Source organism: Terrapene carolina, unplaced genomic scaffold (assembly GCF_002925995.2).
Source record: "Terrapene carolina triunguis isolate 2854851 unplaced genomic scaffold, T_m_triunguis-2.0 Scaffold211, whole genome shotgun sequence".
NCBI lineage: Eukaryota > Metazoa > Chordata > Testudines > Emydidae > Terrapene > Terrapene triunguis.
The window spans coordinates 26939954-26953472 of record NW_020664562.1 but is presented as its reverse complement, the minus strand read 5'-3'; the positions used below and the strand labels follow the sequence as shown (position 1 = coordinate 26953472).

The 13519-nt window shown below is 40.4% G+C and overlaps 1 protein-coding gene across 1 annotated transcript in view; it reads right to left on the bottom strand.

Moving 5' to 3' along the window:
• Window positions 1-13519, bottom strand: part of ZNHIT6 (zinc finger HIT-type containing 6) — a 62779-nt gene that overhangs the window by 2682 nt on the left and 46578 nt on the right. The window contains exon 9 of the mRNA XM_024201532.3: window positions 3615-3739. Coding sequence (XP_024057300.1) covers window positions 3615-3739 — 125 coding nt within the window. The remainder of the gene's footprint in view (window positions 1-3614; window positions 3740-13519) is intronic.

Sequence of the window (13519 nt, the reverse complement as noted above, 5' to 3'; positions counted from 1 at the left end):
TTGTACCTTCAATAGATTTCCAGTCCATTACAAAAAGAAAGAAAAAAGAAAAAAAAAGAAAGGTTGCACCTAGAGCTCTTATGAGGCAAACTCTGCTTTTAAAAAGTCTTAATAATCGAATAATGCAGGTCGCTTCAAAAGTTATGATAATTTTCCTTCAAGACTAATTCCACTTTCTGGGCAGTTTCAGGATTCTTCAAAACACCGAAATTATATATAGTCCCATTTTAAAAAGGAATATTTGAATCAAACACTGAATTTTTTACATTTAAATTAGAACAAGTGTTAGGGTGGTATTTTTCCAAACTTCCCCCTTCCACCCACTAGGTGAGAAGGGGTTTGGATAAAAGGGTAAGTCCTTTAGTATGCACAGAGAAGGCCCTGCAGGCCATACAGCCCAAACTGAGCACATGGCTTAAGAGCATTATTAAAAAACAAAACAAAAAAGACATGTTAACTAATAAGATGTGCAAAGGTAAAAACAGCATGATCTTTCCCTACTGTAACCGTTACCCTTTAGTATATAATCTTTTGCTATGCTATGTCTAATCTTGTTTGTAAGCTCCTTACGGTAGGGGGACTGCATTCTTGAATTTTTATGCAAACCCATGGCGCTATATTAACAGCCATAAAAAGACTAAGCAAATTCATGGTTTGCTAAACCAGAAATGGGTGTCTACCATTCACGGAATATAAGTTTTTAAGAGAGCAGCTTTTTGAACAAACCCTGCAATAGATGGTCACTGTCTTGAAGACATTTATTTGCACATCTCTAACACGTTCCTCAACATTTCCTCAGGTTTCTGGCCAACATCAGTTTTCTCTTCCCTTTGCTCCAATCCTCTACTCTGAGTTCTTATGGAACCAACTAGTTAGAGAAGCAGTAGCACTACAAAGATTAGAATTTCTTTCAATACTTTATTTGGATAATAAGCTCAAAGGCAGTTGCTATAATAGCTCATCAGGCAATAATAAGTTTAATGACGTCAACCCTATTCAGACTTGGTTTTTCAATCAATTTTAAAACAAATTCTCTCATGTCAGTTATTACCACATGGGGGTCCTGTTCAACAGGGAAGGGCTCAGCTCAAGCCAAACTGGATAAGATGAAGACAAAGTTTCTCACTGAACGGAAATGTTCCAGTAAGTGTAATGTGTCTGCTTTTCCTCCTGGAGTGAATGTCTGTGGATGTAGTTGCAAGACAAAGACTTCAGTCTCACCCTCCGATGTGGTGCCTTACTTCTCAGGAGAAGTTAGAGTTTCTGTCGTTTATCAGAAGCTCTCAAGGTCAGCTGGAAAGGATCACATCCCTTTCTTTAAGTGAGGGTAATCTAGCAGGATTATCCATTATAATCCAGACAGAACAGTGGTTAAAAGTCATGGAAGTTAGATGGCTAACCCACTGCAGCCAAGAATAACAGCTATTAAGTATATTTAGGATATAGAGGTGAAATATAAATATTAATTAATATTGTAACACAGGGCTTTCAAGTCTCAGGCCTGTAAAATACTCAGTCACACAAGGCTTTAGGCTTGAAATGGGTTGGTATGACTAGTTGACCCAAAGTTAACCCTCTACTAGTAAAGATTAAAATTATGGTAAAAGACAGGTTAAGTGCTGATGTTCTGGAAACTATTCAGCAGTCGACTGGCAAATATATTGCTATGTACCAGTTAATACCACAAGATGCCTGATAGTAACATTTTTGGGTATTCTGTAATAACCTCAAGTTGTTATGGTAACTCATTTACGTAGGTGATAATGAGAACAAGGGGAACTAAGGGTATAGCCAATGAGAGATGGGGCACCCCTAAATTATCCATACTTTCACTCCCCACTGAAGAAAAAGGGGTTGGAATCCTTATGTACAAGCCTTAGCAGGTGTAAGCATAACTCAGGAAAAAAAGGTGTTGTCCAGCCTGTGTGCTGGGGAGTGGGGTGAGAGGGTATGCAGAGGGAGATGTCAGGATGAGAACCACAGGTGACAATGATGATGCAGGGGAAGATAAAGACTGATACTCCAAGGTCCCCCAGCAGGAGATCAGATGTGAGTGACGCCACTCATACGGTTAAACACTTTGCAGTCTTTATCCGCTATTGCATTTCAACATTTGTGGGACTGTTTATCTGCATAGTGGATTTGTTAATAAAGGGACTTGTGATAACTTGCAAATTGCTTCTCATGTGCTTCTAGGATCTCTTATTCTAATGATACTGACAGTAATACTCCTGATGCTGTAGCCCTCAAGAGACCAAACCTTTATTGATCACTGTGGTCTACGAGATTAATCAATCAATCACCAATCCATCAATAAGGCTATACCATCCTCCTTAGCTACTGCAGGACTGTTTCCTATGGTATACAAGTCAGTGTTTTCTCCAGTCCAATTCTGAATCTAGGTAGAGCCGTGATTAAGTCTCCCAAGAAAGATGTGCTGCAAACCTATTTGGGAGTTTCTCCACAGAGCTTTGTCAATATTACAGACTGGATTGTTGGAGCTTCCTTTGGTGCAGTGCTTGAATACTCAATTCCTAGTGCTGACAATCCTGATCTTCCAGATCACCTACGTGCTCTTTGAGTTGATGCACCAATTAGGAAGCACATGTTATTGTTACCCATTGTGTTTCTTCTAGTTAGATTCCCAATACCAGCACCCTCCTTGTTCTCTATGTTTTTTGTGCCTTTGGGGTCTTTCTGGATCCATTTTGTACTTTTCCTTTGTTGCACAGTAACTTATTTCTAAATCAGCAGTATAAATAGGAAGCAAGTTCCTCTCAACCAGATGGCAACTTCAACCTTCTAGCGTTCAAACAAGCAGCCCACATTCCTATATTGGCATCTTTAGATAACAGTTTCCTGTGTTTCTTGTAGAGCAGAAGACAAAATGCCTGTGCGTCACTTGTTATCAGCATCACTAAAAATGATGCGATGAGCACCTTAACTAGTCACCCTTCTTCCAAAAGTTGTGCTCCTTCTGTTAGTGGCAGTTTGAAGTGGAGTAGAACAAAAAAAAAATGTGTAGTGAAAAATTAAAAATGAAAATTTCCTTTGAGTTTTCAGTGCAAAATGTGAATTTTCCTCTTTTATTAAACTAACTAACATCAAAAGGTGTTCACAACAAGCTACTTTTGGAAAGATAATGTAGCTCTTTTAAGCTGATTGAAACTCCATCTTCTGAATTATCTGGTAGGCATTTGAACTTGTAATGTCAATTAATTGTCCAATGTGAGGAAAAATTACACTGGGAAATTACACAAAATTGTGTCCTTAACGCCAACAAGTGTTACACAGCTTTGCTACCCATGGAATGTAATAAATAAGACTAGAAAAAAGTCCCAAAAGATTATTTTATTGCTGTGGTTACACTACATAAGATGTACTAAAAACTAGTAAACCGAGTAAACACAAAATTTAAGCCATCTACCTAAAGGAATTAAAGCAGATCATTCACAAAATCTGTAATAGATTTTTTCTGGCAATATTTTAAATTTAGAGGCAAATACAAAACATACTGTACATTCCTGAGACTAATAAAAGGATGTATCCTTAATTATTGTTTATTCAGCTAAAATATTTAAGTGTAGCATAACAGGAAATAAATTTATGCTTACCTTGGCCAAGAACTCCCATATCATTCTTGAGTTTCTTCAATACCACAAGTAATGTTGGGTATTCAATTACTACCTTGTCTTTCAAATTGTCTAGAAGGCTTTTACTGGTATGCAGTTCATCATAGCTTAAAAAAATAATTTAAAGTTTATTTTAACTTTTATAGCATCGAGGATGTAATATGCATTTTCTTAATTTCCAGAAATGAACATAATCATTAGTTGTAAATCATCTTGGTAAGACTAATTTTCAATTGGAAACCATTTTAATTACAAACCAATGTTACTGTCCATCTAAATCAAACATTTTAAAGCTTAACACTTTATCCTAAAAATATAGGAATGAGCGAAATGTAAGTTTCTCTGAAGACTGAACTAAGAGGACCAAAACCTGATTTTGAATTAAATAAAAAAAACTCAATGCACAATTTGTTTTCCTGTACCGGTTGCAGTTATAGTATGCTAAGTAAATAAACAGATGTAATCATAATTTTTCATGCTTTAAGGCTCTAATATTAAAGGTTTAATTTACATGCTTAACACTGAATATTAGTTTAACATACTTGCTTTTAAATTGTCAACAGCTTATTAGACAGGTAGAAAAGAGATCATATAGGCTGAAACTGTTAGAACAAATTTATATTGGGGGCGTTTACAGCTATCTTGTAAAGGTAAAATTGCTTGGACACAATTTAGACAATGTATGATCCCCATTATGTGAATCATGTTTTGAAAAATGGCATAATCTTGCCATTTACCCCTGTGGAAGCAGAGAAAGAACTGACAGGAAGAGGATGCAATGCATGACAGTTGGTTAGCAAGAGTCAGGCTAACTGTAACCCTAATAAAGCGAGATTTGTAGAAGCGAGGATTGTGTGAGGCGAGTGGGAAAGAACTGTGTGAGAAGTTGTTGCGACCTTGTGTAGATAATGCGTAGAAAATATTGTATGTAGACTAGAGTCAAAACAAGTGAGAAAAATAACATATCAAGATGGCCTATGTATAAACAAAATGCAGCTGTTGCTTATTATTGTCTGTAATGAAAGATAAAGGTTTGCTGTAATTGTTTACCTGTAGAGAGACCTGTTTAGCTCTCTCCCTCTAAGCAATTGTTAGAGAAAATAAAGTATCTGACTTGCTGTACCCAAACAAAAAGTGAGAACTCTGTTATTCTCCGACAATTTGGGGGCTCGTCCGGGATGGCAACGCCCACAGAGGTACTGGCAGCTGCTACGGATCGTTCCCCTTTGAACCCCAGGGCACCACAATAGAGGTAGGAGACCTTTTGAAATCTCTATTGGGGTGTCGGAGGAGGACTGTCCATGGAGCCGTCTGTCCCTGTTGGGCTCACGCCATCCGAACTTATTGACTGTGCAGCAAGGTCAGATGCAGAGCGGTTCTGGGGAATTGTTTTGCCGCCCCCAATAAGGTAGTTGTATGCGGTTCTGGGGACCTGTTAGTTTGGCCGCCCCCATATATGCATATGAGAGATGCATGGGTATGCACTGGTGCTGAGGGGTTTTTACCGCCTCAAGAGGGGTTGTTACCGCCTCATAGTGTAGATGCATCGTGGTACTTGGGAATAGTACCTGGAAATAGAGGCCTTGGTATGTGTGTGTGTGTACACCAGTGTGAACTGAGAGTTACCGGAAGACGCCCAGAGTACTCTGCGAAGTCTTTTGGCTCGTGACCAGAACTACTCTAACGCAAGCCCGGTAACTAGAGGATCTTTTAGGAGATCCGACCCACGGTGGGCTAACTCGGCCTGGCATCGTCCGGCGAGGAGGCTACCTGGGTCTAGGAGTGTGTGAACCCATCTTCCCTCCCCTTTTCCTCTCTGTGTGATCCACTGACAGTCTGATCATCTCACTGGATGCAACGAGAGTAAGCAGCGCCGTCTCTCTGAGACTAGCCGACGCTCTTTGCTGAAGGGAGGTGTAGGAGGGTCGTGGCCATCCTCGTTAGCCTCTCCTGTGTGAGTACCCTGTAGGGAGAGATCCTTAGTTTATGTGCCGCTAGAGCGGACAGGGCATCCTCCCTGTGTGTGTGATTGGAAAACGGGTGGGGGACAGTGTAAGGATTCCCTCTCACCCCCGAAGGGTACCCCAGCTTATTTCATGTACGTACATTATGGTCCTAAAACCTGCAGGTATTTAGAGAATTGGAATCATTACACGTGTGAAAATTCATCTAAACAATGCCCACTAGAAGGTACCTTCAATCTAGATAAGATTATACATCTCAGAGGAGCTTTTAATCACCAAAAAGCCTCTGACACACAATGGGAGCAATTTGTCTATTGAGGAAAGGAACGGGTTAATTTGAAATTCAGCTTGGTCCAGAGATAAAGAGAAAGTTAATCTGCGTTCAAGGTCAAGAATCAATGCAGACCAGGCTAAGTACAAAGAAAAACTGCTTTCGGCCCCAGCTGGCTGTGAAAAAAATATAGATATAGTCAAACCAAAGGCAATACAAGTTACAGTGCTGAGATTACATTTGCAAAGCTTAACTGTCCAGTGAGATCCAACAGTCTGCCTTTGCGACCCTGGAGCCGGCGTGGTTTGGGGACACTGAAGAAGCCACAGGCAGCCGGCCTGGACTGGAATCACTGAAAAGACGCCCCAGGAGACCTCAGGGTGTAAAAGAACTGCCCTCCCAAGAGAGGAAGCAAGTTGGAGATTGCACAGCACCTTCTCTGAACGTTATACACAGACGTGGCCAGTCTGGACGTACGTGTGTGAGTATGAAAGTGCCCCTACTCTCAGTCGCAGTAAGTCTGAGAACCGGAGAGGGATTTAGCATTCCTCTCTCCACCCCGGTTGACCGGGAAGGGTGTCAGGTGGATCTACCCCAGTCGTAGCAGGACTGGGCAATAGAGAAGTTGGAGAAAAGGGAAGAGTTGTGTCCTTGATAACTAGAATTGAGCAATTAAGAGCATAGATCATGAACCAGGCAGCAACTCAAACCTACGCCCAGCGCAAGTTGCAAGCCTTGAGACAGGACTTCCAGGCAGAAAAGGAAGCACTGGCTAAGCAAGTACCAGTCCTTCAGGGACTTGTCAGAATTTAACCATTTGTGTTTGCATATGCTGTAACAGCAGTGTGTTTGCCACAAGAGAAAATTGAATAGTTAAACGCCAATGGGCCATGCGTTTTGCCCAAGTGGCAAGCCTCATGAGGGAGGACTTGGGTAGCCTTGTGAGTAAGAATGTTTAAGAGAAGAGACCAGGAAGGGTGGGGGCTAGTTGAGAAGCCCACCCTCCTAGCTAAATTGGTAGTGAAAAAGCCGGTGCCCATGGAAGGGACGGTTCAGCGAGAAAAGCAGGATCGGGCCCAAGCGGGCAGGCAACAGATAGAGAGATTGGAGAACAGGTTGGAAACTTTGAGGGCATAGTGGAAGGAAAGGAGTAAGTAATTATAAGCATGGGGATTTCAAATCCCCAGGATAATAATTGGAATGGTAAAATGTGTGCAAGACAGAGTCTTTGTACCAAGGTGCAAGGCTCTCCTTTCTTCTGCAGAATAAAGCAACTCTTCCTTATCCCTGTCTGGCTGTTATTGGCTCTCAGCTAGGTGGACCCGATATTTCGGTGACAGTTACTGGCGACTCCGGTTAATGAATTTCTGTCTTATACACTTGGGCGTTAGGTGTGTGGACGGAACTGAGCCTCTCATTCGTAATTCCTCAGAGTGGCAGCCATCGCGTGCGATGAAGCTCTGAGGTCGAATTGGGATCCTTCTGTCCTGTCCCCTGTAGCGGTCAGTATTAGTAGAAATTCCTGTAATAGGATCCTATTAGGCCATAATTCCCTCTGTTCTCTGTGTAATTCTCTGTTAGAGTGTCAGCAGGCAGATAGGTGGGTCTCTGGTAAAACCCTCTAAGGATAGCCCTTTGGATTATATGTTAAGTAAATGGCCTTTTCCCGGTGTTCAAAAAAGGTTGTGGCTGCAGCAGGGTAGTCAAAGCCAGGAGAATAAAAGATTTGAATTTGTTTTTGGGTAACAAAATAGCAGATAAAAGATCTGGTAAAAAGAGAGAGAAGGACAGTGCCTCTGGCTCTGTGTGGTCAAGCTGTCACTTTACTAGCGGTGCATGGAGATTTTGTAAGCACAAAAGAAATAGTTACATCTTGTGTAGAAATTGATGTGGCTAGTGTTGTAAAAATTAAATTGTGAAGAGGATGTGCATTTTCCCCAGAACATGTGCAGTGTATATTGTAGCAGAGGTAAAAGAAATGCAAACCTACCAATATAGGTTGTGTTGTCTCTTTCAGATCACTGGGTGTTTGAAAGCAGGAGTCAGAAGTAAAAGGCAATCAAAAGTCTGGGAAAGTCAATTGTGTCCCTTTTTACGTAAGAATTTTTAAGCTGTGGATAGCTTTGGATCTGGAAGCAAGCCAGAAAGCATCTGTATTAATGCAATTTTCTAACTAATAAGGTAGAAGCCACTGAAACCTGGGCTGCCTATGAAACAAATACAAGGAAATATGGGGTAATTCCTCTGTTTTGTCTAAAATCAACAAGAGTATGTGTATATAAAGGAAATATTTTAAGCAATGACTGACTATCCAGAAGGGGTAGACCTCTGTTCTTTTGTCTTTCAGATCATCAGAGAAAACGGATGCCAGCTGAACAGCATTCAATGTACCATGCATTTACTGGTACAATAGGAATTATTTTTGTGTTCTATGTCCTGTCTTGTGGTGTTTGTCTTGTGGCCAGAATTGTTGGGTTTAATATTTTCATAAGACAGTCTAGTTCAAAATTAAATAGAAGGGTTAAATCAAAAAGCAGATACTTGTTTTATTCAACTTGGAATACAAAGTGTTTGGATAAATCAGGAAAATGTGATATACTAAAGTCTAATACATTTGCTTAAGTAAGAAAAAGAAACTTCATTGGCCAGATATTTTTAATTGAAAAAAAAAATGTTAAAATTTGCATACCAACAGTCTTTGGAAGCAAGGACATGGAAGGTTAACCCACTCCCCATATTGCCCATGGGATCCTTCTGGCTACCTCAGATTTCTAGCCAGAGAGTGGGGAGGGAGGAAAGCTATTGGACACCAGAGGTTGTATCGAGTGGACTCCTCAAAAGTGGGTGTGCTTGTCCTGGTTTGTTGCTCCAAAGCTCTGTAATAAAGTTATTTTACTGGAAGGGTGTACATGGCATACATTGAGTAATAAGACTAATGTACTGTATAATGGCAATGTGTACGCGTTCATTGTTGGGAAAAGGTGTATGAGTGAAGAGTGGAAGTTTCCTTTGTAGGTTAAAAGAAGCCAAGAAGGGAAGAAGGAAAAAGAACAGAACGAGTTAACTGGAAAAAATAGCTAGCAAGCTCAGTCCAAAGATAAGACGCTGGCCCCATCCAAGGACACTGCCCACAGCTAAGACTTGGCTGACAGCCAAGAAAAGGGGGGCCTGAATGTGCCCAAGCAACTATGAGATCTGCAAAACACTGCCAGGCATTAATGAAATGTGTTAGGTTTCTTTTCTCACAGATAAAAGAAGTGCTACCCAAAGACCCTAGTAGCCCTGCCATTCATTGAAACAAGGAGACTGAGTCTACGTAAAGTCCATCAACGAAAGACTGCTTTGGCTCCACACCGGAAAGGCCGTTTCCAAGTCCTGTTAACCACCAACACTGCTGTGAAGTGCCAAGGACTACCTGCCTGTACCCATGCTTCTCACTGTAAAAAGACCCCTCCACCTCGGGAGGACTCTCCGGCTGATGCCTTCTGGACAGCAGGAAAAAGAAAAAAAAGACAAGGTGAAGTGCTAGTAACCTCTCCCTTGTCCACTGACAGACCTACGTGCCTTTGGATTTTTCTAGAAGAAGCAAAACCATTACAGGGTGATGTGCTGGTAACCTCTCCCCTGTATGATACTAAACCACACTATTTCAGGAAAAGAGAAGAAGGAATACTTGCTTCATTGAAACCACAAAGTCCAGGAATTCCTGACTACAAGAGACATTCCTAACGACAAGAGACTGACCCTGGTGAAGAAACAAAGAATTACACACTGGTAGGAAGAAACTTGTGGGACCCATGCTTGGGAATGTGGTATTGATTGGATTTTGGGGTTTATTCTACAGGCTGTGCCCTGTGTTTTGGATAAGTCCTTCAGCATGTATTGCCCTCCCTAACTGGATTTTAAATAAGTACCAAAGGCACCTTGTTGCCATTGCCCCTGCCATCTCCTCCATTACACTATTACCCCTGTAACACATCCAAATACAGACAATGCCATATATTTGATAAAACCAATGACTAAGGCCTTCACACTTTAGTGATTTATTTAAATATTGTTTGAAAAAAAATATTTTTAAGGTTCAGGATATCCCATATAAGCGAACAACTGAATGGATCAGTGGAGATAAAAGTATATATCATCACTACCAGTGAACCCCAAGAATCTGTAATTGCAATTGATGGGTTCTATAGCGAATGTTCCTGGAATTTGCACTGTGTTAAATGAGAGAGGCCCTTATTGTTATTTGGTCATCCAATTAGTGAACAATTAAACGAATACCCAGAGTTTGTTTTGCCACTGGAAATTTTACCTGCATAGAAATTATTCCAGTGACTAATAATGTGACCGGTACCTTATTGCAATACACCCCTTCTTATGCCATTAATATCAATGCCTCCCAGAAGTACATAAAGGTGTTCAACCAACAGATGTGGTACAGTACTACACCAAAGAGAGATGTATTAGGATATCAATGGACTGTGATTAACACTACACTAGGGACTGTTAAATTTTCATTGCCCTTATCCAGTTTCCAGATTACCTCTACATACCCAAATTGCTCACAGGGGACTGCCATTAGATTAGCACAACAGAGGGCTTGGGTTATTTCCTCTAGAAAGAAGAGAGACTTGACCGGATCCCTATGGGATGGGGCCAATAGTGCAGCAGCAGTTTGGAATATTTTTAAGAACCAAGAACATGATGAGAAATTGGGGCAACTAGAGAAGGCCATTGGCCTTGTTTCTGGAGCACAACTAACCCACGTACAGGCTGGAGTTGGTGAGTTACATGTTATTTCCGCCCTTAGTTCTATGACCCAGAAGTTGCTGACAGAGATGGTATTGAATATCACTGAGGCTGGGAAGGCATTGCAGTGGGATCTAGCATGTTCAGAAATTCAGGATTTCCTGAATGACCAGCTAATGGCCATTCGGAATGATCTAGAGCATCAGGCTTGGCCCATTGCCCTTACAGACACATCAGGAGTACCATCTAATCTGTGGCCCTGGAAACATACTTGGAGACTTTCTGGGTGGAAGTGCAGATGTTCTCAGTGCTCCTTCCAAGCATATGAACCGGTTGGGGGGGGTGTGGGCTCCCACATACCGAATCCTGCCGCGTCCATGGGGAGGATGCATGTGGAATTGGGTAATTCACCGAGACATCTGGGAAATTAGACCTCCTGGTGTGCCCAATCGATTTTTAGTCAGTGCTCCTGGGATTACATCTGATATTTGGATGGGGTTAGGGAGTCAATGGACATTTTGGCAGTTAGAACCCCCACAGCTTCAGTGTATCTGTAAACTGAAGCCAGGAGCAGTTGTTACTCTTCATGACTACGTTTGCTGGAAGGGTAGGGGACAAGGAACTACCCTGACAGGACACTTACTTTTTCAAGCTAATGATAGCTGTGTGTATGTTAATGCCACCACATCGCAAGACATACATTTTAATCTCACTACCACTGCAGGCAATCATATTATCTACTGGCCTGCAGATAGAATTTTGCAAGTAGTCCTTAGGTTCCAGATACCCTTTAATTGGATTAGTTTAGTACCTGATCGATTTCAAAAATTTGCTTTCACTGTTACCAGAGGTTCAGAGAATCTCTGAAATACAAGGGCAAATTCACATGCTTCAAAATATATATCAAGTTGAAAAGTATGCCTTTCATACAGCTTATAGAGTGTCTATTTTATGTACTAAGTATGATGTATTGTGCTTTATGACTAAAACTGTACAAAAACCCCATCATATTATTGCTATGGGAATGTTATTGCATGTATTGCTATTAGTTAGTTTAGGATTATGTTGTTGTTGTTGTAAAGGATGTAATAATAGTAGTACCTTTCATGTCCATGCTCATCATACATTGTCATTACATCCAATCAAAACCCCTAAGGTTGAAGCATCTGATGTAGAATCTGAATTCCGAGATTTAATGCAAATAGAGATTTGAGAATGTTTGTTGTACTAGTAGTACAAAAGGGGGGGTTGTGGAAGCAGAGAAAGAACTGACAGGAAGGGGATGCAATGCATGACAGTTGGTTAGCAAGTGTCAGGCTAACTGTAACCCTAATAACGCGAGATTTGTAGAAGCGAGTGGGAAAGAACTGTGTGAGAAGTTGTTGCGACCTTGTGTAGATAATGTGTAGAAAATATTGTATGTAGACTAGAGTCAAAACAAGTGAGAAAAATAAGATATCAAGATGGCCTATGTATAAACAAAATGCAGCTGTTGCTTATTATTGTCTGTAATGAAAGGTATAAAGGTTTGCTATAATTGTTTACCTGTAGAGAGACCTGTTTAGCTCTCTCCCTCTAAGCAATTGTTAGAGAAAATAAAGTATCTGACTTGCTGTACCCAAACAAAAAGTGAGAACTCTGTTATTCTCCGACACCCCTCAGCCAAAGCCTCTCCTCACAGCATCAGCTGCAAACACTCCCAGCAGAAAACTCCACTTATGTGAGTGTTCTGCCAGGGTCACGTGATTTGGATCAGCAGGCCTTTTCCATATAAGGAAGCCTTTTCACCCTCCAGGAAGGATATATTCGGAGCCAGTACTGACATCAGCTTTACGTAACACAAGTTATGCCACAGTAATAAAAAGTAAACTGAGCATATTCCCTACAATTACATCCTAAAACTACCATATCCTCGCCGGTCTTTATAAACCTCAAAACCAAAAAAAGCTGGACGGTAGTGTTGTGGGGAAAAGAATTTTCAAAAGTCTTCTACAATGCAAACCCTGTTTCTAATACTTAATATAATTGCAACATCTAACAGATGCCCAGATATTATTAAAATGTGATCTGAGTGACGTGACTCCTGTTTTGAAACTGAAATTAGGATTATTAAATTACTACTAAACTACTGAATCAGTTAAAGGCAAATAAAGTTTAGATACAAAATAAATTTTATGTACAAGGGGGACATTTCCCTTAGTTGCTCTTTACTCTGTGTTTTTTTTTTTTTTTTTTTAACATGCTGTATAATTATTCTTTGCCAATAACCACATTGCATGGATGACAGGAGTTATTGATACACTTTACTATTTACAGTAATGCGTGATTAAGAACAGTACATCACAGGAGCCACCAGACAAAAGAAATACTGAAGGTAAGCTAGGAATTGAGTTTTCTGGCTTTGAAGGAAACTTCATGTAAGCAATAGCTATTTTTTTCCTCTCTCTCTCTCTCTCTCATATTAAACTTCAACCATCATGAAAATATTTGGTTTCATGTTTCTCTTGACCCAAAGTAGTTATGACCTGTTCTTTCTTAAACCCTTTAAAAAGGATAACAATATATTAAATTTCTTATTCAATGAATGCTTTCATAACTTGTGGATTAAAACACAAGAACAGAAACATTTACTGGTTTACTTACAGTACTTTGCATTTAAAGTATAGCAATACCTTTCCTTTGGCAAGGACCTCAACACATTCTTTTCTGGTTAAGCAAACATTTACCTCAAAGAGGCTAAAGTAATTCACATGCCACAATACACTTTCCATTATCTCATGTTTTAGACAAAACAGCTTTAGCCTCCAGTTTGGCATAGCATAAAACCTTTGTACTTTAAACTATTTTATGATCGTAAATTATTAAAGTGTTAGATCACTGAACCACAGTTTGGTTTTTTTAAA